Source organism: Alligator mississippiensis, chromosome 1 (assembly GCF_030867095.1).
Source record: "Alligator mississippiensis isolate rAllMis1 chromosome 1, rAllMis1, whole genome shotgun sequence".
NCBI classification, from domain to species: Eukaryota; Metazoa; Chordata; order Crocodylia; family Alligatoridae; genus Alligator; species Alligator mississippiensis.
In genome coordinates this window covers 118,793,959-118,820,708 of record NC_081824.1, presented here as the reverse complement: position 1 = coordinate 118,820,708, position 26,750 = coordinate 118,793,959, and the positions used below count along the sequence as shown (strand labels likewise).

The 26,750-nt window shown below is 40.8% G+C and overlaps 1 protein-coding gene across 3 annotated transcripts in view; it reads left to right on the top strand.

Annotated features, from left to right (window-relative positions):
- The window catches only part of MAP3K5 (mitogen-activated protein kinase kinase kinase 5), a 152,696-nt gene that overhangs the window by 59,973 nt on the left and 65,973 nt on the right, over window positions 1-26,750 (top strand). For all 3 annotated transcript variants that reach the window (XR_002087740.2, XM_019479636.2, XM_006267397.3), the window contains 5 exons: window positions 3,921-4,114; window positions 4,383-4,551; window positions 5,606-5,712; window positions 12,813-12,983; window positions 23,440-23,552. Coding sequence is in view for 2 of the 3 variants with exons in the window: in XM_019479636.2 (XP_019335181.1) it covers window positions 3,921-4,114; window positions 4,383-4,551; window positions 5,606-5,712; window positions 12,813-12,983; window positions 23,440-23,552 (754 nt within the window). In the remaining variant the exon portion in view is untranslated. The remainder of the gene's footprint in view (window positions 1-3,920; window positions 4,115-4,382; window positions 4,552-5,605; window positions 5,713-12,812; window positions 12,984-23,439; window positions 23,553-26,750) is intronic.

The window sequence follows — 26,750 nt, the reverse complement described above, 5'->3', positions numbered from 1 at the left end:
TGCCTACCTGAAGAATAGAATAGGACAAATTTATTCCACTTGCATAATTTTTTGGACAAGGCAAATACCTTTTTATCTGTTTTCTCCATTGATTGTGACTTGTGTATTGATTTTCTCCATGAGGAAATGGCTATGATGGTACTACGTGAATGGCAACTTCTGTAGAAGATGGGGAAATACTTTGAAACCATATTAACTAGCCAGAAAATCTCAGCTACATGGCAAATGAATTTGATAGCAGGATTGGGTGTGTATGTGACTTCTGATGCTGATTTATCTTAAGATTGCATGAAGGCTTATGTGGCTTTCATTATTTCCTAACATGCCATGTCAAGCTTTGTATTGTTTTGAGGTTTTTTGTGACTTCTCTTGCATTTGTGTTTTCAGACATCCCTTTATGTTGCTTCATTGTTGAGTGGCAGAAAATCAGTTTTTGTTCCATTTTAGTGTGGTTAACTTGATCAATTGCTTTTCTTAAGTAGTAGGAAAAATGTGTTTGAAGGTAAACTTGCCTATGTTTTTGTTCTGTTTACAAATTGATATTATTAAAAAAAAAACAACAGTTTGATTGGGTCCTTAGGAGCTTTTGCTCAAGGATGAATGACAAAAATCTTCTGCAAAAGAAGAATGATTTTCCTGTTTGCAGTGTTATGAGGGTGTTAGTGTTGCATCTCTGTAGGTGGCCCAGTAATCCCGCCAAGATAAACTTTGTCTTGTGGGTTTCAGAATTTGAAAAACATCCTTTTTCAGAATTTGGTTTTTATTTTAAGAACTTGGCTTTATAAGAAATATGCCAGAGGACAAAACAGCTTTCCTACAGGCTTGCCTCTGTTTTTATTTCTTTTTTAACACTTTGAATAAACAGTAGAAGCAAACTACGTGTTCCAGGAATAAATCCTCAGCCACTTTGCCCTTTCTCTGAGTTTTGTCTCCTCAACCATATTCTTAAGAAAGGCCAATTAGTTAGGAGAAGAGAAGCCACCTACTCTCCACAAACCAACTGCTGCTGCCTCCTGTTGGAGTAGGAGTAGCAGTAGCGGAACAATGTTCCCGGTTAATCCTTGTGGGAGACTTCTTCCTCTTCCTGTCTCTGCTGTTCATAAGCAGAAACACTCTGCATCTTCCATGTTCTCCTTCGGATTATCAAGAGGCCTGTTAACCTCATCATATTAGTATAGGATAGCATAGCATGCTTCAGGTGAAGACAGGCTATTTGAGCTTCTGCTTTTGTTGCATTTCTTGACTGTTAATTAAAAATACTGAGGTGCTGATCTTCAGTTCTCTCTTCATGGATACACCACTGCATTGATGAGTCCATATGCAGTGAAATTTAAACTCATGGCTTCACTGCTCAGCTCTGTTGATTTGAAGTCATGTGGGGGCTTGTAAATCACGCAGACCTTCTGCTTAAGACGCATGTCCTGCTCAGACTTTGAGTTAAGGTGTTCCTGAAGCACAAGGCCTTGCACAAGCCAGCTGCAGTTGTTTGAGATTCACATGAAGACAATTTCAACTTTGCAGCTAGCAATTCAGGTTAAATGTTTCCAGACTGCCTTGAAAGTAGTCTGAATATTATAAATACAAGGAAAAATAAGGGAAGGGAGGGAACCTCTTTATTTGCTAAATTATGTCATCTAGGAAGTACTAGATAGCAAGAAAGAAAGAGAGAGAATATGGTCTTGTGGTTCAGGCACTGGGTTGAAACTCAGGAGACCTGGGTTCGTTCCCAGCTCTGCCACTAACTGGTATGTGATCTTGAGGGAAATGAAGTGTCTCTGATCCTCATTTGCTGAATGGAGATGATAATCCTGGGAACAGTAGAAAGCTTACTGATCTGTGAGTATTCCCACTTCAGCCCTGACCTGCTGTGTAATACTGGGGAAGTCATTTCACTGTTCCCTATTTCCCATTCCAGCTTTTGACTGTCTGAGTTCTTCAGAGTAGGAATGGTCTCTTACTGTATGACTAAGAAACATAATGAGGTCTCCGTCTCGCATGAGCCTGCTAGTAGTCCTTAACTGTAAAATTATTTACTACTACTTACTAGTAAGGTATTATGCAAGAAGTCAGTTCACTTTGTGCCGGAAAGCTTGTTCTGCACCTCTCCCAACTGTAACGGTAGTCCAATAAAAGTTATCACAAAAAAATCTTTGTCTCATTTACATGTCCTGGACCATCACAGCTACGGGAACATTCCTACTGTACTAGTAAGGCACTCAAAATGAGCACAAGCGTGTGTAATAAAATGGTCAAAAACTTGTTGTAGAGATATGAGAAAAAGTAATAATATAGTACTGGATATTTTTGCATCCCAGCATAAATATAAAATTCTGGGAGTGGCCATAGCATTAAAGCAGTGTGGAGCTCATCACCTGTCTTGCACCATCTTAGTATAATGGGTTTTATTTTTTAAATGTCTAAACTGTGCTTACCTAAATCACTGTGTTGATGACACCAGTAAAGTATAACCAAAGTAAGCACAAAGCTATATTTTGTGTGCACCTTTTTTTTTGTGTTCCTCAGTACTTGATTGGGGAAGGTATGTGCTAGGCCCTGGTCTTAGAAAACTGTTCCTGCATTGTTGTTACAATGCATGGGACCGAACTTGCTGTAGAGACCTGTGAAATATCTCCTTTGGCCTGACTGCTGAAAGAGAAGAGGGAGCTGGCCTGTGAGCCATGATGCTCTGGAAGGAAGCAAATTACCTCTCTAAATCTTATCCTGGTGTAATGAATGGCCCTTTGACTAGTTAAAGGAATATTAGGCTGGAGTGAAATCTGGCTTCACTCAAGTGATAGAATTCCCCTTGGCTTTGATGGTGTGGTATTTCACAGTTGATGTCTTTCAGATGCCTTTCAGCATCTTTATCGCAACGTAAATATTCCTTTGGGTACATGAGACAGACAGCACACATTCTCCTTCTTTCAAGGCAAGCAAATAAAGATGAGCCTGATGAAAAGTGGCTGTCATATGTTGACATATGGGTGTGAACGCAGCACAGTAGTGCTTTCCTAAACATTGCTTAGATGCTTAATCTGACAAGGAAAATGTTTGCTCATAGGCACAAGTGGGGGTTACCACATAGCAGGAAACTTAGGTTCTCAGTGTCAAAGGTCTTGTGCTAAACTGAGTAATTTTCCAGTCCATAGGAAGATTCATTTTACTTACTTAAGCAATGTTTAATGCAAGTTGCTTGCATTATTGTTGATAACATCTATAAACCTGACAACCTGTGAATCAAATCCTGAAGGGGTTGTGATGTTGTTATTATCTGAATATCAGGCACTTTTAATTCCACCCATTCTTCCATTTTAGAATAAAGCTTTGCTTTTGGAGGAATAGGCCAAATTATCAGGATATGAAAACAAAATAATTTTTAAGGCAATATACCAACTGTGGAAGGGTGAGTGTGAAATCCTTTTTAAAGCAGGGTTTCAAACTCATCTGGCCTCTCCCTTCTGTATGCCTTATCCATACACATGGCATCTGCTTGGGCTGGTCCAAGATACCAGGCTGAGCAAGCACAGTGAGTGGCACAGCCTGGGACCCAGCCTCAGGGAACACTGTGGGTGCATGCGGTGCCAGTCTGGTGCAACATGTGGATCAACAGGGCAGCACCAGGGCCAGATTATGGGGCTCCATGGGCTATGTTTGACATCCCTGTCTTAAAGAATTCAGATTTCAGAAAACAAGTCAGAAATAAAAACAAAGAACATCTAAGGTATATTTCATGTTCCAGCTGAAAATTAAGCAACTTCATCCAAAACTTTCCAGGTTACAATCCTGGCCTCCTTGAAGTTGATTCCAACTTCTTCCGTTGAAGCAAAATTCTGTTGGTCATTGGATTTCTTCCATTGTATTTAACTACTTCTAACTTGAGGATGTAACTCTTTTTGAGTTATTGCATCTTGTTTTTACAGATGTGTACTGGTAACTACATATTCGTTCCTTATATGATAACCCCACACAACAAGGTATACTGCTGTGACAGCAGTTTTATGAAGGGATTAACAGAGCTAATGCAACCCAGCTTTGAACCCCTGCTTGGACCAATATGTCTACCTTTGGTGGATCGCTTTATTCAGCTATTGAAGGTGGCACAGGCTAGTTCAAGGTAAGATCAGTTCATATCCTCCTGTGACATATGTCATCCTCCTGTTTGACACATTGGGCATATTTTGCCTCCAGGTGATGTGGCAGCCTGCACCCTCTGTTTAAATATTAATAGTGTTTCTTTCACAACAGTGAATTGGATGAGCTTTTGACTGCTGGCTATATTTAGAACAATGTTAATTTATTTGTGTTGCAATAATGCCTAGGACTTCAGCACTATTTTAACACAATTAAAAGATGGGTGTTAAAATCAGCTTGTTTTATTCTAGCCAATATTTCCGGGAATCCATTCTTAATGATATCAGGAAGGCACGCAACCTGCACACAGGGAAAGAGCTGGCAGCAGAACTGGCAAGGATACGGCAGCGAGTGGATAATATTGAACTCTTGTCTGCAGACATTGTTATCAATTTGCTGCTGTCTTATAGAGACATTCAGGTATGACTCCATTATTCAGAAATCCTAATTAAATTATTTTTTCCTTCGGTGCAAAGGTATAGTGGGTTTTATAGGCCTTTTGGCAGCTTCTCACTAATAAAATAATGTTGTTATGTGAATCAGACCCTATTAAAATTAATGAAAAACAGTAGTGTTTACTGATGCTTTATTTTGCAGTTCTATAGTTTAGCAAGGAGTTCCTTTTCAAAATAATTACTTCACAACTTTGTCCAACAGCATCTAAGACAATCAAGCTGATGTTTAAATGGTTTTATTTCTGCTATAATAAATGTTACAATATACAGAGGGTTGCTTAGTCCTACTTTATGATATTGTTCTCCATACTTTGGTAATCTCTCCTCTCATTTATATATGCATATGTGATTGTTTTATGTCCTGTTTATGGCGTGTTATTGCAACATGTATGCAATATTTTATGCAATGTATGTAACATTATTGCAGATATTATGTATGCTAGCTTGACTACAGTTATGAATAGATTGTTTATTGTGCAAAATATTTTGCATCTCTTCAGTGATATTTTTTTAAACATGTCTGTAAATGAGATGTTTTAAAAGTTGGTGTGTTGAAAATAATTTTTTTAGCATTCAGAATAATTTATAGTAATAAAGTTAAATCGTATAGTGTTGTTCATAAAGAGTTTCAGGCTATTTTGTAATTAAAAAGCAATTTACAATATAATATACATTTATGCTTCTTTTAATAGTTTCTGAGAAGCCAGTTTCACAGTCATGGAATATAAGTGCTAAATGCTCTAGTTCCATGAAAATAAACATGATGCAATACTGATGCAGTATAATAGATATGACTTCACTGATTTCAATGCTAAGTACTCTGTGCCTTCATATTATGACTGTATGCTTGAGAATAACTGCAGTGGGAGACTGAACAAATTGCAGTTCATAAGGAATTCACAATGTACTTCTCAGTATAAAACCACAAATGCTTTGTTTAGGGAGGGATTTATATAAACATTTCTTGTTCCAGTCACTTAAAATTTTATTCCCCCTTCCCCACCCCCTTCTCTTGAAAGGATTATGATTCTATTGTGAAACTGGTGGAAACATTAGAAAAACTGCCTACCTTTGACTTGGCCTCCCATCACCATGTGAAATTTCATTATGCATTTGCACTGAACAGGTAAGAACACTTCCCTCCCAGCCTTCCTCCATTAAATAGTAATTCTTTTACTCCAAACTTTCCAAATGACAGCGTAAGACCTCTATTGGAATTTTCTTGCAAGGGATTAAGTCCTACTTAAACTAAAGTAAAATATCCTATTGCACTAAAGTATTTTCAAGACTGAAGAGTTTCATTGCTGAACTATCGTTTCTTTTTTTATTCTTTCAGTATGGTAGTTGTTTGTCTTTTCCATGTGTGTAAATCAGTATTTGGCTTTCCCTTACCCTTCTGAATTTAAGCAAATACAAAATTTGAAGTGGGAAAATAAAATGCTCATAACGTGCACTCGGACTCGTAACAAACTTAGTTTTGTCTGGGAGGCACAATGTGCTGGGGGTGGGGCTGGACCCAATGATCTGCAAGGTCCTTTCAAGCCCCTAACAATCTATGAATGTGGATCCAGTTATATGGGTTTAGACATCCTCATGTCTGAATCTTATTTATGCTGGTGTCAGAAGACTGAAGGGTATGTGATACTATTGGAGTGCAGAATATTTACTCCAAATGTCACGCAGAAGATTTAATCCATCATTTTTAGAAACTTTTTTTTAACACCCTTCACTTGGGCTTTTTCCAACATGTGCACAAACTGTTTCATCTTCAGTAGCTTATGTAGGGCAGAGAAGAATCAAACCAATATCTTTGCATAAGTGTTTGGAACAATATTAACAACTAAAGGTATTGAGAATGGGATTTTTCAACAGAATTCTTTATACAAACACTCCTCTTTTGTTCTGCTCCTGTTGAAATCAGTGAGTTTTACCATAGTCTTTCATGAGAACAGGGCAACTTTGTTCATTTAGAATCCTACTCTAAGTATACAGAGAGCTGGTTAGCCATGTTAGTCTGGAGTTATACAGTAAGTTAGGCAGAGAGGCATCTTACAGACTAACTGGTTCAGAGTCACCAGACTTTTTAGACAATAACCTACTCTATGGTGATGGCTTCTACCCTGGGGGTCTTTAAGAGGAGGCTTGATGTCTTCCTGGCTAGGGTCATTTGAGCCCAGTTTTCTCTCCTGCCCAGAGCAGGGTGTCGGACTTGATGATCTACAGGGTCCTTTCCAACCCTACTTCTATGAATTTTATCTGGCAATAGGTAATGCTTCTCTAAAACAGTCTGTAGACGTAAGTTTTGTCAAAGTAGTTTGTCTACAAAATCTTGTGCCTTTGAACCAGGTAGTCTCTAAGATAGCACCCTGCCCAACCTTCTGCCTGACTTCATATTAAGTAGGTTGTTGTCAACACAAGGTCATGCCTCTGAACCAGTCAGTCTCTAAGGTGCCACTATGTGTGACCGTCACTCTAAATGTAGAAGACGCCTAAAAATAAAGAAAGGTATGAGCTTTTGTTATCAAAGAAACAACAAGCTTTGAACACAACATATTCATCCATTAAAGTACTTAAGCAGTTCTGAATCTCTAGTAAACCTGGGTGATGGTAAGAATTTTACACATGACATCTTGAAAAGTTAAGGACCAATAATTGTGGTGAAGAAGAATATTCTCTAGCACGGTTCAGCCTGAATAAAAGATCCAGGCCTTTTCTGGGTATCGTGCAGCAAGTGTATATACTATGCTCCCTGTGTTTATTTGTCTGTTTATAGAAAGCCATACATTTGCATGGTGCTTTGCAGAGAATTAAGAAAAAAATCCAACAAACTTTTTTTGTGGCACATGCTTGACATTTTTAGATTTACTGCATAAAGTACTGTGCACACTTATGGTGTGTTATAATCAAAGTAATTTAGACTCTGAGGGTAAAATTTTCAAAAGCTCCTGAGTTCATAAGTCAATCTTGAAAATGCAGCTTGTGCTCCTAAAGGTTGACTAGGCACTTCTGAAAATTTTGCTCCAAGTTTTCAGTATAATTCTCGCCAGCAGACTCTTGCACCCATAGGGAGCTCCATTAGCTATAATGGTACTCAGTACAGATGCAAGGGTCCAGTTGGGCAGAGCTGATCTGCAGGAGGGAGCATTAGAGGGTATCTGGCATATTGGTTTTCTGCACGGTACCTAGGAAGGTGTTCAGATTTCATTTCACCTCTCTTCTTTCTGCAGATTGTAAATTCAACTGGGATCAGCGGCAGCCATGAAAACGTTCACACTTAGTGTGCTTAAGTCAGTGAGGAAGGTACTGCTCATGCTCAGTGTCCATGCTCTCTTGGGAGATGCTTATTCAGGGATACTCCCTATTCTAGGTCCAGTCTGGAATGCTGAGGTTGTGATTATAAGAGCTCTGGTTGCAAGGTTGTAATTGTGCAGAATAGTGATGACTTTAGCTGTGGGAGATACCATCTCCCCCTACCTCCTATTTTGAAATGACGACCTATTCAATATTGGGCACTAGAAAGAAAGGGTAGAGTAACTTCTAGCCAGAAGTTTTGTGACCAGAATAAGGAGGTTTGTAGAGATAAAGGGCAAGGAAGAGAGGGGGAACAGGGTAGACCACCTGTCTTTGGTCAGTGAAAGAGTACAGTGGCTCATTTCTCATCACAAAACGTTCTCATGTATTGTCTGTTTAGTTTATTGTTCCATGAAGTCCATGTGGCACAGTGTTTGTTTAGTTTACTAGTAGCTAGCTAGAGAGGTTATTCAGCTCAGATCCCACTCTGTAGATCAACATTTCCTGAACTGGATCTCTCTGTGACAAAGGAGTTGAAGAGGCCACTTACTTGACCTTTATAGCAGTGGTTCTAAACCTTTTTAGACTCTAGACTCTCCTTGGAAAATCCCAGACTTTAATTTTAATTTTTTTACTACTGAAAAATAATGGCACAATACTTTTGTTGCAGAGAATTTGCAAAGACCACGACAGGTCAGAATGTGTTTGACAATATGGATTCCTATGGGAAAACTGTGGGTTTATCTTTTGAATCACATTTGCACACCTAACTAACAGTGCTAACATTGTGGGACAACCCATGGCACCCTTGAAAGCCTCTCAAGACATCCAAGGTTGCCATGGCATTCTGGATGAAAATCACGGCCCTACAGCTTTACCCCAGCAGAGTTTGAGAAGAAAAGTTGTGATACAAAAGGTCCTCAGCAGCTGGGCAAGTCCCACTGCTGACTAGTCAGTACAGATATGGACAACTCCTGTCAGTGTTAGAGGGTTATAATCAGAGAAAAGGTTGGAAGGGACCTCAGGAGGTCATCTAGTCCAAAGCCCTGCTCAAAGCAGGACCATCCCCAAGTAGATCATCCAATCTCCAAATATATCATCCCAGCCAAGGATTTGTTTATTCAGGACTTAAAAACCTCCAAGGATGGAGACTCCACAGCCTCTCTAGGAAACTCATTCCACTGCTTCACCACCCTCCAAATGTGAGTTTTCCCTAATATCTAACCTAAACTTCCCTTGCTGGCAATTTGAGGCCATTGCTCCTTGTTCTGTCATCTGCCACCACTGAGAACAGTCCAGCTCCATCCTCTTTGGACCCCTCTTGAGGTAGTTGAAGGCTGCTATTAAATCCCCCCTCAGTCTTCTCTTCTCCAGACTAAATAAGCCCAGTTCCCTCAGCCTCTCCTTAGAAGTCATGTGTCCCAGCCCCCTCACCCTTTTTGTTCTCCTCCTTCATACTCTCTCCAATTTGTTCATATCCTTTCTGTAGTGGGGGCCCAGAACTGGACATAGTACTCCAGATGTGGCCTCACCAATGCTGAATACAGGGGAAGAATCACTTCCTTCAGTCTGCTGGCAGCGCTTCTACTAATGCAGCTCCAGTATGCTGTTAGCCTTCTTGGCAACAAGGGCATGCTGTTGGCTCATCTTCAGCTTATTATGCACTGTAACCCCCAGGTCTTTTTCTGCAGAGTTGCTGTTTAGCCAGCCAGCCCCCAGCCTATAGTGGTGCATGGGATTGTTCTGTCTCAAGTGCAAGACTTTGCACTTGTCCTTATTAAACCTCATGAGCTTTCTTTTGGTCCAATCCTCCAATTTGTCAAGGTATCTCTGAATCCTAGCCCTACCCTCCAGCTTCCCTACTATTCCCCCCAGCTTCATGTCCTCTGCAAGCTTGCTAAGGGTGCAGTCCATCTCATCTTCCAGATCATTGATGAAGATATTCAACAAGATGGGTCCCAGGACTGACCCCTGGGGCACTCCACTTGATACCAGTTGCCAACTAGACATTGAGCTATAGATTACTATCTTTTGAGCCTGAAGATCCAGCCAGTTCTCTATCCACCTTACAGTCCATTCATCCAACCCTTACTTCTTTATGTTGCGGGAGACAGTATCAAAAGCCTTGCTAAAGTCAAGGTATATCATGTCCACTGGTCTCCCCGCATCCAAGAGCCAGTCATCTCATCATAGAAAGCAATTAGGTTGGTCAGGCATGACTTACCCTTGCTGAATCCATGCTGACTGTTCCTAATCACCTTCTCCTCCAAGTGCTTCAATATGGATTGCTTGAAGACCTGCTCCATGACTTTTCCAAGGACTGAGGTGAGGCTAACCAGTCTGTAGTTCCCTGGATCCTCCTTCTTCCCTTTCTTAAAGATGAGCACTATATTTGCCCTTTTTTGATTATCTGGGACCTTCCTAGATCACCATGAGTTTTCAAAGATAAGAGCCAGTGACTCTGCAATTACATCAGCCAACTGCTACATCACCTTTGGGTGCATCTCATCTGGCCCCACAGGCTTGTACATGCTCAGCTTTTCTGGTACCTGGGGTGCGGGCAGTCCAGCCCCAATCCAGCTCTGTGAGGGAAGGGAGCTTGGCCTGGTCCTGTGGGGCGGAGGGGCATGGCCCTGCTGTGACACTTCACACAGGGCTTGGATTCTGGCAGCAGGGAAAAAGTGGCAGTATTAATTGTCAGCACTTCTCTGTTAAATTGTCCAACTTGAATGGGGAATTGGCAGCAGAGAAATTCAGTAATACAGTAATTCAACCTTTTATTCAGGCTTTGGGGAGTCCCGCCGGCCAGATTCAGTTGTTCTGCAGACCAGTTTTGGCCCTTAGGCCAGAAGCTGAGCACCCCTGGCCTAGACTATTAGAACTTCCCCAATCTTCCTGAACCATGTGCAGGGAGAAACAGATAGATTTACTACTAGGGAACAGGAATGCTTTGTAGGAGAAGAATTTGTGTATGTTTCTATTATTTAAATAGGGTTTTTTTTCTAAATTTGCCCCTTATCAGCAAGCTGACATGCTTGTTTAAGGCAACTGAGTGCACAACAGTTCTGTGTAAACATAGTTTAGAAGGGTTTTGTGTTCAGGAAAGCCCTATATCAGATACCCTTTGCTGAAAACCATTCATAGTTTTGCAGATTTGTAAGTGTTTCTTCTTCTGTGTAATATAAACGCCTCTTGAAAGTAGCTTTGGTGTGCAGTGCAAAATCAGACATGAAATTATTTGATAGATGTTTCAGATTAGTAATTTGTACTGCAGTGACCATGTGTTTTTTCAGTCATTTACTTTACCAGGAATTTGTATACCTGCCATTGAAAGAGGACTTTTGTGTACTGCTGTATTGTAGTACTGTCTTATTTTTGTGGATTTAGTTTGTGTGGTATTGAAAAATCATTCAGTATTTATTAGGCCTATTTAAAAGCAGTGTGTCAAAGTAGAATCAGTCCAAGCAAATTTGAACTAACTTTTAATCCAATTTACTGTGCTTGGCTCAGAACATAGGCCCAAAGTTCTGAATGCTTAAAGTTTGTTAAATGTAAGCATTGATCAAACAAGCTCTGAAGTGTGGCTTTTATAAAATAAATGTTGCATGCAAGGTTTTGAAAGTAATTTACAGTGTTTTGTGTTCAGAAATCCTGGCAAAATTTGATCATGGATCATGTAACTTCCATGAACAGAGACCAGATTACTTGAAAGTACTTATTTTGCTCTCTAGTCTTTCTAAGTTCTTAAGTAATATTTCCAAGCTACTGGATTCAGGCCCTTAGAAGGAATCACACAGCTCCTTAGTTAACTGCCTACAGAAGCAGTCTACACGTCTTGCAGCATGTGCTTTTCTTCAGACAAAGTTGCGTTTATAGGTCACATTAAAAAAACAAACTATGAGGTTACCAAAAACATTGTTTACTTCCTGCATTTGACTTCTTACTACTTTTTAAAAATTCAAATCCTGTATTTGAAGCTGTGATGCAGTTGTATTTGAAGCTGTGATGCAGTTTGCAAAAGCAAAAGAGAATCGCTTTATTACTTCTCCATTTAACTAGTTTGCCCATCTTCATGTCTGTTGGAAGCTGTATGACTTTTTTACATTGGTTTCAAGGAAAACAGTATTAGTTAAATTAAATGAAATATTTACAGTCCTTTTGGTCTTGTACCTCCCTGTGCCTCCTATCACCCTTCTTCTGTTTTAGCTCTCAAAATGGGAAAAGCCAGACTGCAAGAATATATTTTTGCTGACATATGAGCTATTTGCTAGTTCGTTGCAGATTTAAGTAATATTTAAGCAAATTCTGAAATCCTGATAGCGAATGATATCTGCATTCAATCAGTGAGTCATCAGCAAGTATCTAATGTTCACAATATGTAGCAGATGTATATAAATTATTCTTTCCTTGTGAATAATATTACCTCATCATCTTGGTTTCCCAACTCTCCTGGGAATTTAATATACTTGGGGCCATTCATTTTTTTTTTCTCAAAATACTTTTACAGTCACAAGATGTGATCTGTATTTTTAAATGTATAAAAATGCTTGTGTTGGAGACTAAAATCCAAATTAAATCTTTTGTTTGCATATTTTCAAAAACATTTACTTACTTTAGTGTTTTCAATTTCACAGTCTGAGAGTGGCTTCTCTTTTGTTATAGTTTTTTGGGTTAATGTCCTTGGTGGTGTATGTGAATTTTTTTTCAGTCTTTCAAAAATTAATAGTTGGATCAAAGCAGTGGGTTAACATAGTTACAAAACAGTGTAAAATGGTGTCCTTGGGCAAGGGCAGTTGAGATCATAGGACCCATGGCTTGATGCCTAGATACATGTTTCATTAGGGTAAAACATGTATATATGTATTTGTACAGAATTATGGAGTCCTGCTACTCTGTTGATTTTAGACTAAAACATTTATGCATGCGTTTTAATAGGCGAAATCTACCTGGAGATAAGGAGAAGGCTCTAGAAATTATGATACCCCTGGTGCAACATGAAGACCAGGTAGCTTCAGATATGTACTGCCTAACGGGACGAATCTACAAAGACATGTTTTTGGAATCTGGCTTTATAGACATAGAGAGCAGAGACAAAGGGATATTCTGGTAAGTACTGTGGTTCTTCATTTCTACTTGGGGTCTTTTTTTTAAAAGGTCATTTAAAGCCTAATTGTTCCAAAAGGAAGATATTTTAGCACTAACTCAAAAGGATTTACAGTATAATAATATAATAATAACACTCTGGTAGCACATGAGCATGGCTACAAGAGGGTTTTTTTTTCTTTAGACATAAGAGACATGCCCTGTCCACAAATTCATCTTTATGGAACTTAAGATTCCAACCCTTTGAGAAGCTTCAAATAGCCTTTATGTTAGGCTGTTTATTTTTCCTTTCCCCAACATACAATATTTTCTCCTTGGAATATTCATCTGAAATTCAGGATGTGGTCCTAGATCAATGACATTTTGAGGTCTGATAGTGAATGACCTGGTAGTCTTAAAAGTAGAAGCCTTTTCATAAAAATTCTGCTTTTTTGGTAGTATAAGCAATACTTATCTAGCCCTGGAATGCTGTAAAATAAGGCTGGCAGGCTTTGTGTGTTGACACACAGACAAGCTACTTCAGTCACTTTTAGAGATGAATTAACAATACAGAGGATCATCATCAGTTTTAGGGTACTGCATATTTGGGTTCCAGATTCTGATGGAATCTGGTTTTGTTAATGGAGAGAGAGAGAGAAAGATCCATGTCAAAGTAACTAAAAGCTCTCAACCCAAAGTGTTTGTTATGACAGTTTAGCACTGTTAGTGCTGACCTAGTAAAGGGGCACTTGGAGGGGTTGAATGTATTTAAGTTAACAGGCCCTGATGATTTTGATCCTAGAGTACTTGGGGGATTAGCTGGAGTCATAGCGGAACCACTGGCGCAACTGTTTGTGTACTCATGGCACTCAGGACAGGTCCCAGAGGACTGGAAAAGGCCCAGTGTGGTCCCTGTTTTCAGGAAGGGAGGAAGGAGGAACCAGGTAACTATAGGCCAGTTAGCCTCACCTCTATCCTTAGCAAGACCTTTGAGAAAATTGTTAAGGATCACATTTGTGGGGGACCAGTGGGTAAATGCTAATGGGCAACCAGCATGGGTTCATAGTGTCAGGACCCAGGGCAGCCAGCCAGCAGCTCTCCCTGACTCCCACCCAGGCAGATAAGGGTCTGGGGCCTTAGAAGGCCGTCAGGCAGGTACTTGTGATGCTTGGAGTGGAATTAATTAGGCGGACGCTTATCGGTTGCAAAGCAAGATTATTTACTCACGCCGTCAAGGTGGTGAAGGACGGAGGTTAGAAATACTTGGTTAGTTACAGCTTATAGGTCGTAGGTCGGTCTGCATAAGAGTTTGGTGGTCGGGCAGAGAAAAGGTTGGGCCGGCAGGTCGTTGATTTACGTCTGAGATTGGGTCGAGACGCGGGGAACTGACAAGTGATCAAATTGTCAGTTACTCTGATGCATGCGTTCAGAGGTCTCCAGGTTACGTGTGCGGAGGTCTCCCCTTCTTCACGGAAGTGAAGACGGGTTTTATTTGTATAATAGCCAATTGCTTTTTGCCACGTCATAAATTTAATTAGAATCGCCAATTATCTAGCGGTCTTCGCTAGGGTATTATCACAGGGTTACTCCTTGTTTTCTTTGACCAATTATAATGATCTATGTACAGCACAGAAGGCTAAGTTTTATTTTATGTTGGTGTCGCAGTTATAAATTTCTTTTTGACATGCGCAGCAAAAAAAAAAAGCTGTTATTATCATTTGTTAACACTTAGTTAACCTAGCGCAGAAAAAAACTGTTTTGAATGGTTTTATTTGCTTGTGACATGGGCACTACTTAATTGGGTTGTGACACATAGCAGTCAGATCCTGCCTGTCTAACCTGTTTTTGTTTTGTTTTGTTTTTACGACTGGTTCACAAAATGCTTGGATGAAGGAATAGAGGTAGATGTTATTTACTTATATTTTAAAAAGGTCTTTGACACACTGTTGCAGCCAATTCTTATAAATTAACTAAACAGTTGCAATGTAGATTATTACACAGTCCGGTGGGTGGAAAATTTGCTTATGGGATGCACACGGAAAGTGGTGATGGATGCGTCAGTTTCTACCTGGAGAAATGTGGGCAGTGGAGTCCCCCAAGGCTCTGTCCTGGGACTGGTACTGTTCAATATCTTCATTGGTGACTTGGACGAGGGATTAGAAAGCACTCTGTCCAAGTTTGCAGATGACACCAAACTATGGGGGGGAGGTAAACAAAGTAGAGGGCAGGGAGTGAATCCAGGTTGGGGAAGTGGGCGGAACAGAACAGGACGCAGTTTAACAAAGATAAGTGCCATGTGTTGCACCTAGGGAGGAAGAATCATCAACACACCTATAGCCTGGGAGGTACCGTTCTTAGTAGCACAACTGTGGAAAGGGATCTCTGAGTCCGTTGTTGACTCCAAAATGAGCATGAGTCGCCAATGTAATGAAGTAATAAGTAAAGCTAACCACACTCTTTCTTGCAAAAGTAGGTGCATCACAAACAGGTCTAGGGAGGTGATACTTCCCCTCTATGTGGCATTGGTGAGGCTGCAGCTGCAGTATTGCGTCCAGTTTTGGGCGCCGCACTTCAGGAGGGATGTAGATAACCTAGAAAGGGTTCAGCGGAGAGTCACCCGTCTGGTTAAAGGCCTACAGGAAAAGCTCTACGAGGACTGATTGAGGGACCTGAATCTCTTCAACCTCCACAAGAGAAGGCTCAGAGAGAATCTTGTGGCCATCTACAAACTCATCGGGGGGGGGGGCAGCAGGAAATAGGGGATACATTGTTTATGAGGGCGCCCATTGGGGTAACTAGAAACACTGGCCACAAACTGAAGGAGAGTAAATTTAGGTTGAACATCAGGAAAAAAATTCTTTACAGTGAAGGTTGCCAAAATATGGAATATGCTTCCAAGGGTGGTGGTGCTGTCCCCTTCCTTGCGGGTATTTAAGAGGAGATTGAACAAGCACCTGGCTGGGGTCATCTGACCCCAGCACTCTTTCCTGCCCAGGGCAGGGAGTCAGACTTAGTGATCTAATAGGTTCCTTCTGACCCTAAAATCTATGAAATAACTGACAGATTTTGTGATGCTGTGCTGTGGTATACCATTATATCAACTTGGTTGGGACAACTCAGCTTATTTGTGGTTTCCCTGGTCATGAATGATGTGGTCATCCCAAACTCAAAACAATAGAAACTTTACTGACCTGGCATCAATTTAATGCATCTCCTACCACATACTGAAATAACAACTGTACTGATGTGTGTGTTTCTAAACTGTACTGGGTTACTAATCCCTACGTTAATTATAGGGATAGGCATTTTGTTTTCCTGAGTTTAATGTGCTAAGCACACTGACAATTCCCATTCAGTAAGGATAGGTTATTTTGCATCTCATTTTGCCTGCAGAGCTTTTTAACTACTGAAAAGCATGCTGCAGATGGAAGCATCACACTTGACTGTAGATTATTGCTGGATGGGCTTCCATGGTGTGTGAGGAGATAGTTAGGTAGTTCCTGGCCTCGATCAGAAAACCTGCTAGATGGGGTCTCCCTGTAGGAGCATAAGCCTGAAGACAGACTGTTGCTGTAAACTATTAATTAGTTGCTGTTCGTGGGTCTTGGGTCAGACTGGAGTCTGACCGAAAGCTGAGCCCAAGGGGCTAACGGTTCCTTTTGCCTGTGTTTATGCTGGGTTTAGACTTCGGTACTGTCACAGTTCACTCATTTATCTTTCACTGACTTGGCTGTAGGGTTGAACCACAACTGTAACAGAAGGGAGGAACTGTTGATTGTTGGGGCAGCCGAGGCAAAACTGCAGTAGTGCCAGACCCTGGCACAAGAAGATGAGGAGGAGCAGAGCTTTCTCCACTGTACTTAATTATGTTAAAGATTTTTACCGTTTTCTAGTTTGGGGGGCAGAACAAAACACAGAAGTCAAGTGACAAGTCCAGCCTCCCAAAGCAAATTAATGGTGATACAGCTCCAGTGACCTACCTGTGCATAAAAGAAAATCCAGTCCTTTCTCATGTCTTGGTTCAGTAGCCCACAGTGGTCTGTTCTCTTATGCATTCAGAGAATAAGACAGCCTTCTGTATTAATGACTTCACTAGAAATACCACTATAGCTGTAAAACAATCTAAAACTAGAATTGTCCTATTCTTTCTCTGTGAGTAAAAATAAAAATAGTATTACAGGCAGTCCTCGGACTTATGATACAATTGGTTCCTGAAAAAACGCATCTTAAGTCGAAACGTCGTAACTCAGAACCGATTTTCCCGTAGGAAGCTATGTTATAAATGGGGGATTGGTTTCTGAACCAAGGCCCGATACCCTATTTTCACCAAAAATACCCCAGAATTTTGTACTCAATCAATTTATAGATGAGCAATATAGCTACATTAATGTATTTATGTTGTAAATAGCAATCATATTGATTTGGAAGGACTTCTTTGAGGTGGCTTTGCTGGACCTTTTGAAGGGCTCTTAGTTGGACTTTTTGAAGGGTTCTTGGCTGGAGTTTTCTCAGGAGTCTTGGCTGCAGGTTTTTCTGGAGTCTTGTCTGCTTTCTTAAAGAAAATGTCCAAGGAAGTTTGGACAGATGTTCTCCAGGGAGATGGGCAGTACAGCAAACTTGTTCACTGGCGTGGCGTTGCATCAGATCAAGCATTGTAAAGTTGAAACAGGGTGTAAATTTATAAATGTTGTAAGTGCGAAATGTAACTTGAAACATTGAAAGTCGAGGACAGCCTGTACTGTGCTTAGGTGCTTTTATGAAATTCTCTGCCTGTATGTCTTGAATACATTCTTCTAGTAAAAAAACCAAAGAGTCGTTTTTACAGCTAGCTAGTGGATCAAAACATTTTCAGACCATTTCAGAAAATAAAATGGGAAGAAAGTACTTCCCTATCATAAAAGTGGGAGGATATATAAATTGCTCCTGTAAGTAAAAAAAAAAAAAAAATATATATATATATAGGATGGCAGATAATTAGTTACCACTTTTTCGTTAGACTATGTCTGCTACTGACAGTGTAAATCAGGCCCACCTTTTCTATTCAAATGCTTCATCTTGAACCTATTTCAACATTAACATTGCAATATTTTTCTAAATGCCAGTTTTCAGTATTTTGGTAGCATTTGTAATGGCATCAGTTTAGGGGGTATTAGACTTCAGATACAGATTTTCAAAACCTGACTTTCCATTTTGCACCCTATAATTTGCAGGTGGGAACTGGGGTGCAGGGAGGGTGCAATTTTATGCTGACCATGTTTTATGAGTAGATGTAACCAAGGCTGTGCAGGTACAACCAGTAATATTTAGAGCTGGTCAACACACTGTAGTTGCACTGGTTGAACTTAAACCTGTTTAATTAAACTGGTGTAACTTTTGTGTTTGGAGTCTGTAACTTGTGTAAAAATTACCATTTCAATATGAATTGTGCCCATAAATTTGCCAAAGCAATCTATAGCAGTTTTAACCAGATTGGAATCTCTTACATTGGCTTCAACAATATGATAAAGGTTTTTGGTCTGATTAGGAACAAAACCATAGAGATTTTTTTTTAAACTTACAATAGAACATACATTCTCTCACTGATTTTTCTTTTCTTTTTTTAAATATGAAATACAGCTGTTTTATCTTCAGGGAGACAGCGGCAGCCTGGGAAGTTTCATATCAGGGAGCAGGGAATCTAACAGTCCTGAGAGGCCACTACCCCATCTGTAGCCCACTGGGCTACCAGTCTCTAGATGTGTGGTAAGGGGCTTAGAAACTTCAGTAGCCTGAGCTTGAGATGGGTCTCCCAGGATATTCATACTCTCTGGTATAAAGATGGGGGATTTCAAGCTTTTGGTTTTGTGGCAAGTAAGTGGCAGACCCTAAGAACACTGGCTGAAGGTGAGGCTTTCTGCTCCTGATTTGGAGCTGGAGCTCTTAAGGCTTCCTGGCTCCAAAGCAGTCCATAAAATGTAGCCCCCTGTGGCTCAGACCCTGCAAGATCAGACTCTGGAATGCCCATCAGGTGAACTGGTAGGTAACCAGGCAGGCTTCTGTTTTTTGGGGTTTTGTTTTTGGTTTTTGGGTTTTTTTGCAAAAGTTTGTTGCAACAGTGGCATCTTTTTTGAAACATTTTATTTTGATGTATTGGCATTTTCTGACAAAATCCTCTTCATTTGAAAATTCTTGACTAGCTGTAATGCTTCACATGATGCCTACATAATTACCAAATAAAGACAGAGACTGGGTGAGGGCTATGTAAAAAGAGGTAACATCTTCTATCTAGTTTCTGATCCACTTCGCCCATGTACATTACAGTAACCACCACACAACTGATACTAATTGGCAAAATCAGCAGAAAGAGGACGAAGACTAGCTAAATGTAGTGAGAGAAATAGACCGTGTCCTTCTCTGAACTGATCTCTCAATCTAAATCTGATTTGTAAGCATATTAACAAGGTGGCGTAGGGATGTTTTCACTGCCTATGATGCATCTTTTCCGTGTATAAAAATGAAGACTTTAGTCTTCAGGGCTGATGCCCTAACTCTTTCTACAACCACTAAGTACACTGAAAGAAAAACCTGTTCTGATCAGAATAATTCCTTTCCTTGTATTGTTTCTCTCAGCTTTTCATGTTCTAGAGGGTAAATGTACCTAGGTAGACAGAAACTTTCCTTAGACCGATATTCACCTTCTTTATGTGTATGCTTCTGTGGCCCCTTCTATATGTTACATTTGTGCCATGAAAGGTTCTTATGTGCATCTGATTTAAGGCAGCATAAAATGTCAGGTGAGCCATAAACATGTTCCCCTTGATGGGCATTTATACACAACTTTTTGTCCTGAGACGCACTGGAGATCTGGCGTGTCAGAGCAGACTCGATTTAATTGAGTCTGCTCCACATGTGAGCTAATGCGCACTGTGTTGTGCCACATGTAGTTGTATAAACAGTGAAGTGTTCATGAGCGCACAGAAAATGGCAGTGGCATGCTATTGAACTAAAACGCCTCTGATTGCGTTTTAGTTCAAAAGCACACAGCTGCCATTTTCTCAGTGCTGATGCACATTTCACTGCTTATTCAACTGTATGCGCTGCAATGCTGGGCACTTTTAAAAGCACCTGGTGCTGCAGGTCAAGCATGTGTACAAATGTCCATAATGTAGAATGCTTTTATGGCTGCTTTGTATGGTTCCTTTAAATCTAATATATGGCTGGGATGGACAGTCAGCTGATTATTGGTCCTGGGCCAAGACCACACTGGGGTTTAGAACTGGCCCTGGTGTAGTGTTGAGTGCAGCTGGAGGCTGGGGGAGGGAAAGGTGTGTCCAAAGCGCTTCACTTGCTGAGGACTCTAAACCCAGGGCTGCCAGGAGCCTCTGATCCCCTGTGCATGGTTGCCTACCCAGAGCTGCTAAGTGTGGTGTTTTGACAATCAGCTGATTGTCACCCCCAGCCCAGCTCACTGGTACAGGAGCTCAGGATTGTGATCTTGGGCTCCCCTTGCATTAGCAAGTAGTAATTGCACAATGGGATCTGACCCCAACATTGTGCCTTCTGCCATGCTACACATGGCACAGATTGTTGGCATCATTGATCAGATCCCATCTTGCCATTAAAGGAATATATACCAGGAACCTATGTTATTTACTGTGTAGGTATGACACATGAATATCCACTAAATTTAATTGCAAGAGCTAAAGATTATCTATATATTTCATTATATATCATTATATTTCCTTTCTTACATGCAACAGGTAAAATCAGCCTTATTTTGAGATTATAGATGTATAGATCTATAGAGAACTATATGAGAGAGAAAAAGAGAGACATTTGAGATTTCTCTCTCTCTCTCTTCTCTGCCCCCCTCTCAAAATGAGGCCAATTTCACCTGTTGCACGTAAAAAATGAAATACCATTGAGAAGTCCAAAGTGGGAGGTTCACACAGGCATAGGAATGCTTGGAACAAAATAATTTTTTATTCTACTTATCCTATTGATACGGAATACAAAAATATCCCTAGAGATATACATAAAGATTCTGTCCAAATCTCAAAGCCCCTTGCCATAAAATTGAAAAGGAAAAGTCCGATGTGTGACATACTGCATGGCAGCCAAGCTACCCTTTCTAGCTAACATAAATTTATGGTTGGTGGGAAATATTTTTTTTCCTTTCTGTTTTATTTTCACTAAAAATGTTCATTTCATTAGTATACATTTCCTTCCTCATTTCATTGAATTTCACAGAACAAAAGTAAAAGCAGATGATCAAAGCACAGTGCAAATTAAATGCTCATCACTCATCTTGACTTTCGGGGTCTGTTTCATATTCTCATTAGAGCTCCAGACTGTTCCCTAAAGATCAAGAAGCAAGTTCTTTGAGGCAGGCAGAATTGTACAGTATTTGCATTTTAAATATTGGATTTAAAAGCACACAAACAGTTTTTCAGATTTCATTTTGAAAAGAAAGGCTGATTTACACTGGATATTAGAAAAAAAGTTCTTTATGGTGCGTGCATCCAGGGTATGGAACAAACTCTCTCCAGAGGCGGTGCAAGCACCTACTCTGGCTTCCTTCAAAAAACAGCTGGATTTATTTCTTGTTGGGGTCACTTGATCCCAGCTGACTTCCCACCTATGGTGGTGGGGGGGCTGGACCTGATGATCTCTTGAGGTCTCTTCCAGGCCCTAATGTTTATGAAATCTATGAAATGTTGTTTTCAGAAGGCTGCGAAGTCATAGATCTTAAGAACTAAAGGGACTGTTAAATTATCTACGTTGACTTTCTTTATAATAAAGGCCAAAAAAAATTCACCTAGTAAAGCCTGTGTTGAGCCCAGAAATGTACCTATGATGAGTAATACATTTTTTTCAGATTTTTACTGCAGAAGGATTAAAAAGTAAATCTTGTTAATTTTTTATGCAATGCACATAGAGATTTACATACAAATGCTAGTTGGTCTGGGAGCCAACTTTGGGGTTTTTTGTAGATTATTTTTCTTTCCTTGTATCTTTTCGTCCTTCATCATCATAGGTTTCAGTGATAGTTTTCTTCTGATCTCACCAAATTCATCTTTCATGAACAGTATTTTGCTATTGTTTCTCTAGTACAGCTAGCCTCTCTCTGTCTCTCTCAAATGCAGTTATAAGACCTATTATTTTTCTGTAATTAAATTATGGTAATTGAATTTACTGGGCAGCTTGTGTTCGTTCTTACATAGGCTGGACTTCCCCTCGTCTTCCTTTGCCTAGATGCATACGTGTGCATACATTCCATTTAATGTGGGTTTGGTTGAGGTTCCTTGAAACAGAGATCTGTTTTCACTATTTACTGTCACTGACAGGGCATCACTCTTAAAACAGCCCTTCAATAGGATAGGCATAATTCTACAAACAGCAGCTGTCCTCTGCAGAGTTTCACTAAAGTCCATGGAAGGCTGCTAGATATGGTAGTTGAAACCCACTATAGAATCAACCCTGGAGTAGTCTTTTTTTTTAGGTAAATAGCTTATTTTAAGGATGAATCATATTGGTAAAGGAATGAGGAATCAAACTTATACTTTTCAAGAAATGGCCATTTCTCATAATGCTCTGATGCTAAATTTCATAACAAAATGTACAAATGTATCTCGTTGGAGGACCAGTGTGTTTGAATTGCTTTGAAAGAAATGTTGTTTCTTACCCAAAACAGACATTTAAAGATTCCAACAGTAGGAGACTAATTTTGCCTTTCTCTTCAGGTGTGGTAAGAGAATAAAACATAGTATCTGTATGATCTGTAAAATTATACTGTTAAATTTATTTCCACTGAACCACATATACTTCCAACAGCATGAGTAGATTGCAGTAAGTGACTGTCAGTTCTAAACACTAATGCACTTCAGTACTCTTGTAGCTTTAGAAGTGGCTGAACTTCCATTGACCCTTCCTACAGTCTTTTGAGTACGGTAGGAATATGGTGTTAATCAGAACCACTAAAGGTATAAAATTTGGAATAGTAGGAATAAGACCTAAATATGAAGTGCACAGTTCATATCTCTCTAGGAAATTCATGTTTTGATATCCTTGTATATCACTTCAGTATATATAGTAGAGACTAAAGCTTTAGTTCTAGGAAAACAATCAATTCCCTAGACTTAAAAGAAGCACAGTTTCCACATAAAGACTTTTTAGACAGTTAGTGTTCTTTTTCTTCTATTTTTCTTCTTTTTTTAAAAAAAACCCCCTGGATCTTAATGCCAGTACAAAATAGATGTATACATAGTCTATGGTGGTGTACATGTGCAGTAGGGCAGGAAATAAGAGGAGGATATATAAATGATGGATTCCTAAAAATAACCGTAAAGCATGAGTGGAGAACAATAAACTATTTTTACTTGCATGAATGGTTGTAGTAGTGCAAACAGAAGATAAAGCATGTACAGTACCCAAAAGTAGGATTACTCCCTGTTAGATTGCATTATCTAGGAAGTAGAACTTGTGTGTTTGTTTTTTCTAGGTTCAAGAAGGCGTTCGAGTCAGAGCCAACGTTACAGTCGGGAATTAATTATGCAGTACTCCTACTGGCAGCTGGATACCAGTTTGATAGTTCTTTTGAGCTGCGGAAAGTTGGTAATTATGACTTTGTTTCATAGTCCAATCAAATTCAAGTAAAAATGACATTGCCCAGCATGTAGTGAGTAACTGAACACCAGGGCTAGGGACAGAAAATAACATACACACACTGGCATAAGTGATAGGAAACTGGTTTAAATCTGTAACACAACAGAAGTTCAGTGCACATAAAGGTTGAGTGCAAACAGTCATAACGCCTGAGGTTGAATCAATTCAATTTTTACAGGTTAGTATGAGCTGCATAGATTGAACTAATAAGTAAGTGAACAGACACATTCACTTTTGATTCCGGAAATGCAGCCTCATACTTACAGTGGCTTAGGCCAGAAGCTGGGGGGCACTAGAGCACATCTGCCAGCCACTGCCAAAGGAAAGGGAGGGAAGCTGGAAGAGAAGCGCTCTGAGGCTTCCCCTTTCCCTGCTCAAGTGGACAGAGGTGGTATGTCCAGGCCCTGGCGCAGAGTATGATGGAGGGAGGGGTTTAAACCCCCACCCTGACCTGCACTGACTCTGGGGCAGGGGAGAAGGGGAGAAGCCCCTGCCAGGCTTTTCCCCACTCAAGTGGAGGGGCTAGGGTCCAGCCCCAGCTGGCTTGCTCAGGCAGAGGGGGAGGAAGGGGGTTTTAAGCTCCCTCCCTGGCCTGCACAGGACCCTAGCTGGGGTCTGCCTGGTGGGGGCAAAGCAGCTTCTCTCTAGATGGGGAAAAGCTTGGTAGGGGTTGCTTTGCCTTGCCAGGGAGACTCCAGCTGGGGTCCGTACCCAGGTCCCTTCCCCACCACTTCTCAGCCAGCTGGAGCAGCGATAGTGCTCCAGCTAGGGAGCAAAGGGATGGGGTCACACCTGCTCTGCTGGAGCACAGCCAAGGCTGCAAAGCATCTTGAGATGCTGGGGGCTATGAGGTCATTTGAACCGAGAAGGGGTCTGAGACAAAACTTCCGTAAACTGGTTTGACCTAGATCAGTTCAGTCTGATACTACATCCAACCAGGTTTTAAACCAGTTTTGGCCATTTTGAAAGCATTGAATTTCTGTTTTGTTACAGGTTTGAACTGGTTTCTGATCACTTAAACTGGTTTCTGTGTAATTTCTGTCTCAAGCCAAACTGCTTTCAAAATGGCTAAAACTGGTTTAAGATAAAACTGGATGGATTTAGTATCAGACTTAACTGGTTTAGGTTGAATCACTTCATTGAACTTCTGTCCCAGATCCCCTCCAGATTCAAGTTAACGTACAGTCCGTCAGCAGCCTAGGATGCTTTGCACTTCCCCTGCAAACCCTGCTTCGCAGGGTGGGCAAACCAGCCTTGGCCCAGGCTGTCTGCTCTAGTACTCTCTGGCTTCTGGTCTGGGCCACTTCAGGCACATGGCTGCATTTCTGGAATAAAAAGTGAATGCCTGTTCACTTGTTTATCGGTTCAATCTTAGAGTAACCTGTAAAGATTGAATTGATTCAGCCATGGGCTTTTTGACTATCTGTACTTAAGCTCAGGTGACTTTCTCCATAAAAATTTGGCATCAAGTCTGCCTGGTAATGCCGAGTTTAGTATTCTAATAGAGACTAGGCTCACTTCTCCCTCGCTCCCTGGACTTGCAAAGGGGTATAGAAGTCTCATGTGTTTATTTCTGTGGTGACCTCTATGGAATGAAGTACCAATGAGACTGTTAATCCCTGATGGGAGTTCTGTCCCAATCATCAGTATCGTATGAAAGTTGTGATAATACAGAGCAATGGAAAAAATGAATCAAGTCATCCTAGCAATAGGGAAAAATTGCTTTTGACTTCCATTTGAGACAATCAGAGAATTGGGAGGTTGAATGTTTACTTGCTTCTTTCTTTGGACAGGGTTGGGTTTATATACCCATACACTGTGATCAGATATAATAAGGTATGTAAATTCAGGGCCAGTTTGATATTACTTGTCTACGAGGTATCTATGGCCCCTGACAGACATTCACTTAAAAGCATGATGGAATCTGATCTCTGATTCCCAACAGTCATGCCCCCTGCCATGCTGCATGTGTAAGTCACGAGGTACTATTGTGAGATTTGGGAATCAGAACCCAATCGTGTGAAGTTTCCAGTGCAGGGGGAGCCTGGTATTGTGAAAACTGTAATAATACAGAGCATGATAATGATCCTGGGCTCCCCCTGCATTGGCAGAGTGGGTGCCCAACAATCAGCTGGGTCTGGGAACCTATGGGGTTGTTCAAACCCATCAGCTGGCAGGGACTGGCCAAGGATTCAAGTCCCACAGCAGTCCCTGCCAGTAGATAATTAGCTGATGCTGACGGCTCTGGGGTTTGAGTCCCAGGGTTACCTCGATTTCCCAGCATCTGGCAGGGGCCTAGCACACATCTCCTGGGCCCTGATCCCCCAGAGCAGTCCTTGCCAGCCAGTTGTAGATTAGAGTTGTTCCCAGACTTGGACCCCAGTGCAGTCCTGATCAGCTGATCATCGGTCAGCTCCAGGGACCATAGTATGTCAACCCAATCATCTGATAGTAAGTTGGTAAGGACTGCCCTGGAGCTCAAAACCCCAGTGAGGTTCCTCCCAGATGACTGATGATTCAGGATAGGGTACCAGGGTTTGAGCCTCAGGACCACCTGGATCAGATGTCAGCTGGCTGGGATTGCCATGGGGCTCAGTCCCCAGGAGGTCTGTGCCAGCTGATGACCAGGGGTTTGATCATTGGGGTTTGAGCCCTGCGGCCATCTCTCTCCCAGCAGTTGTCAGGATCACTCCATTATTTGAATCCCAGGGCGTCCCTGCCAGTTGACAGTCAGCTTTTTGGGACTGCCACAGGACTGGACCCAGGGTATGTACCTGTATGGCACACCACATATTCAAGCTATGGCACTATGCAAAGCAGCGACAAAAATATTACATGTTTTTCAAGTGATATATTTTTGGCTGGCTTCTGATTTTTATGGTGCCACAAATTCTGTGAACATATGACTAGTTGCTGTTTCTGGCACAATTTAACACCTTAATCTCACCAAAAATATAATGTTTGGAAAACCCAAATGGCGTGTATAGTCTCTGTAAATGGCAGTTTTCCAGTGAATCCTGTTAATCAGTGTGGATAATGGAGACATCCAGTTGGAACATTCAGCCAGTAACTAACTTTCAAATCCTTTTTAATGGAACATACCTGATACATCACCCTAGGAAATAAGAAAGTGAATAGAAACCTTTG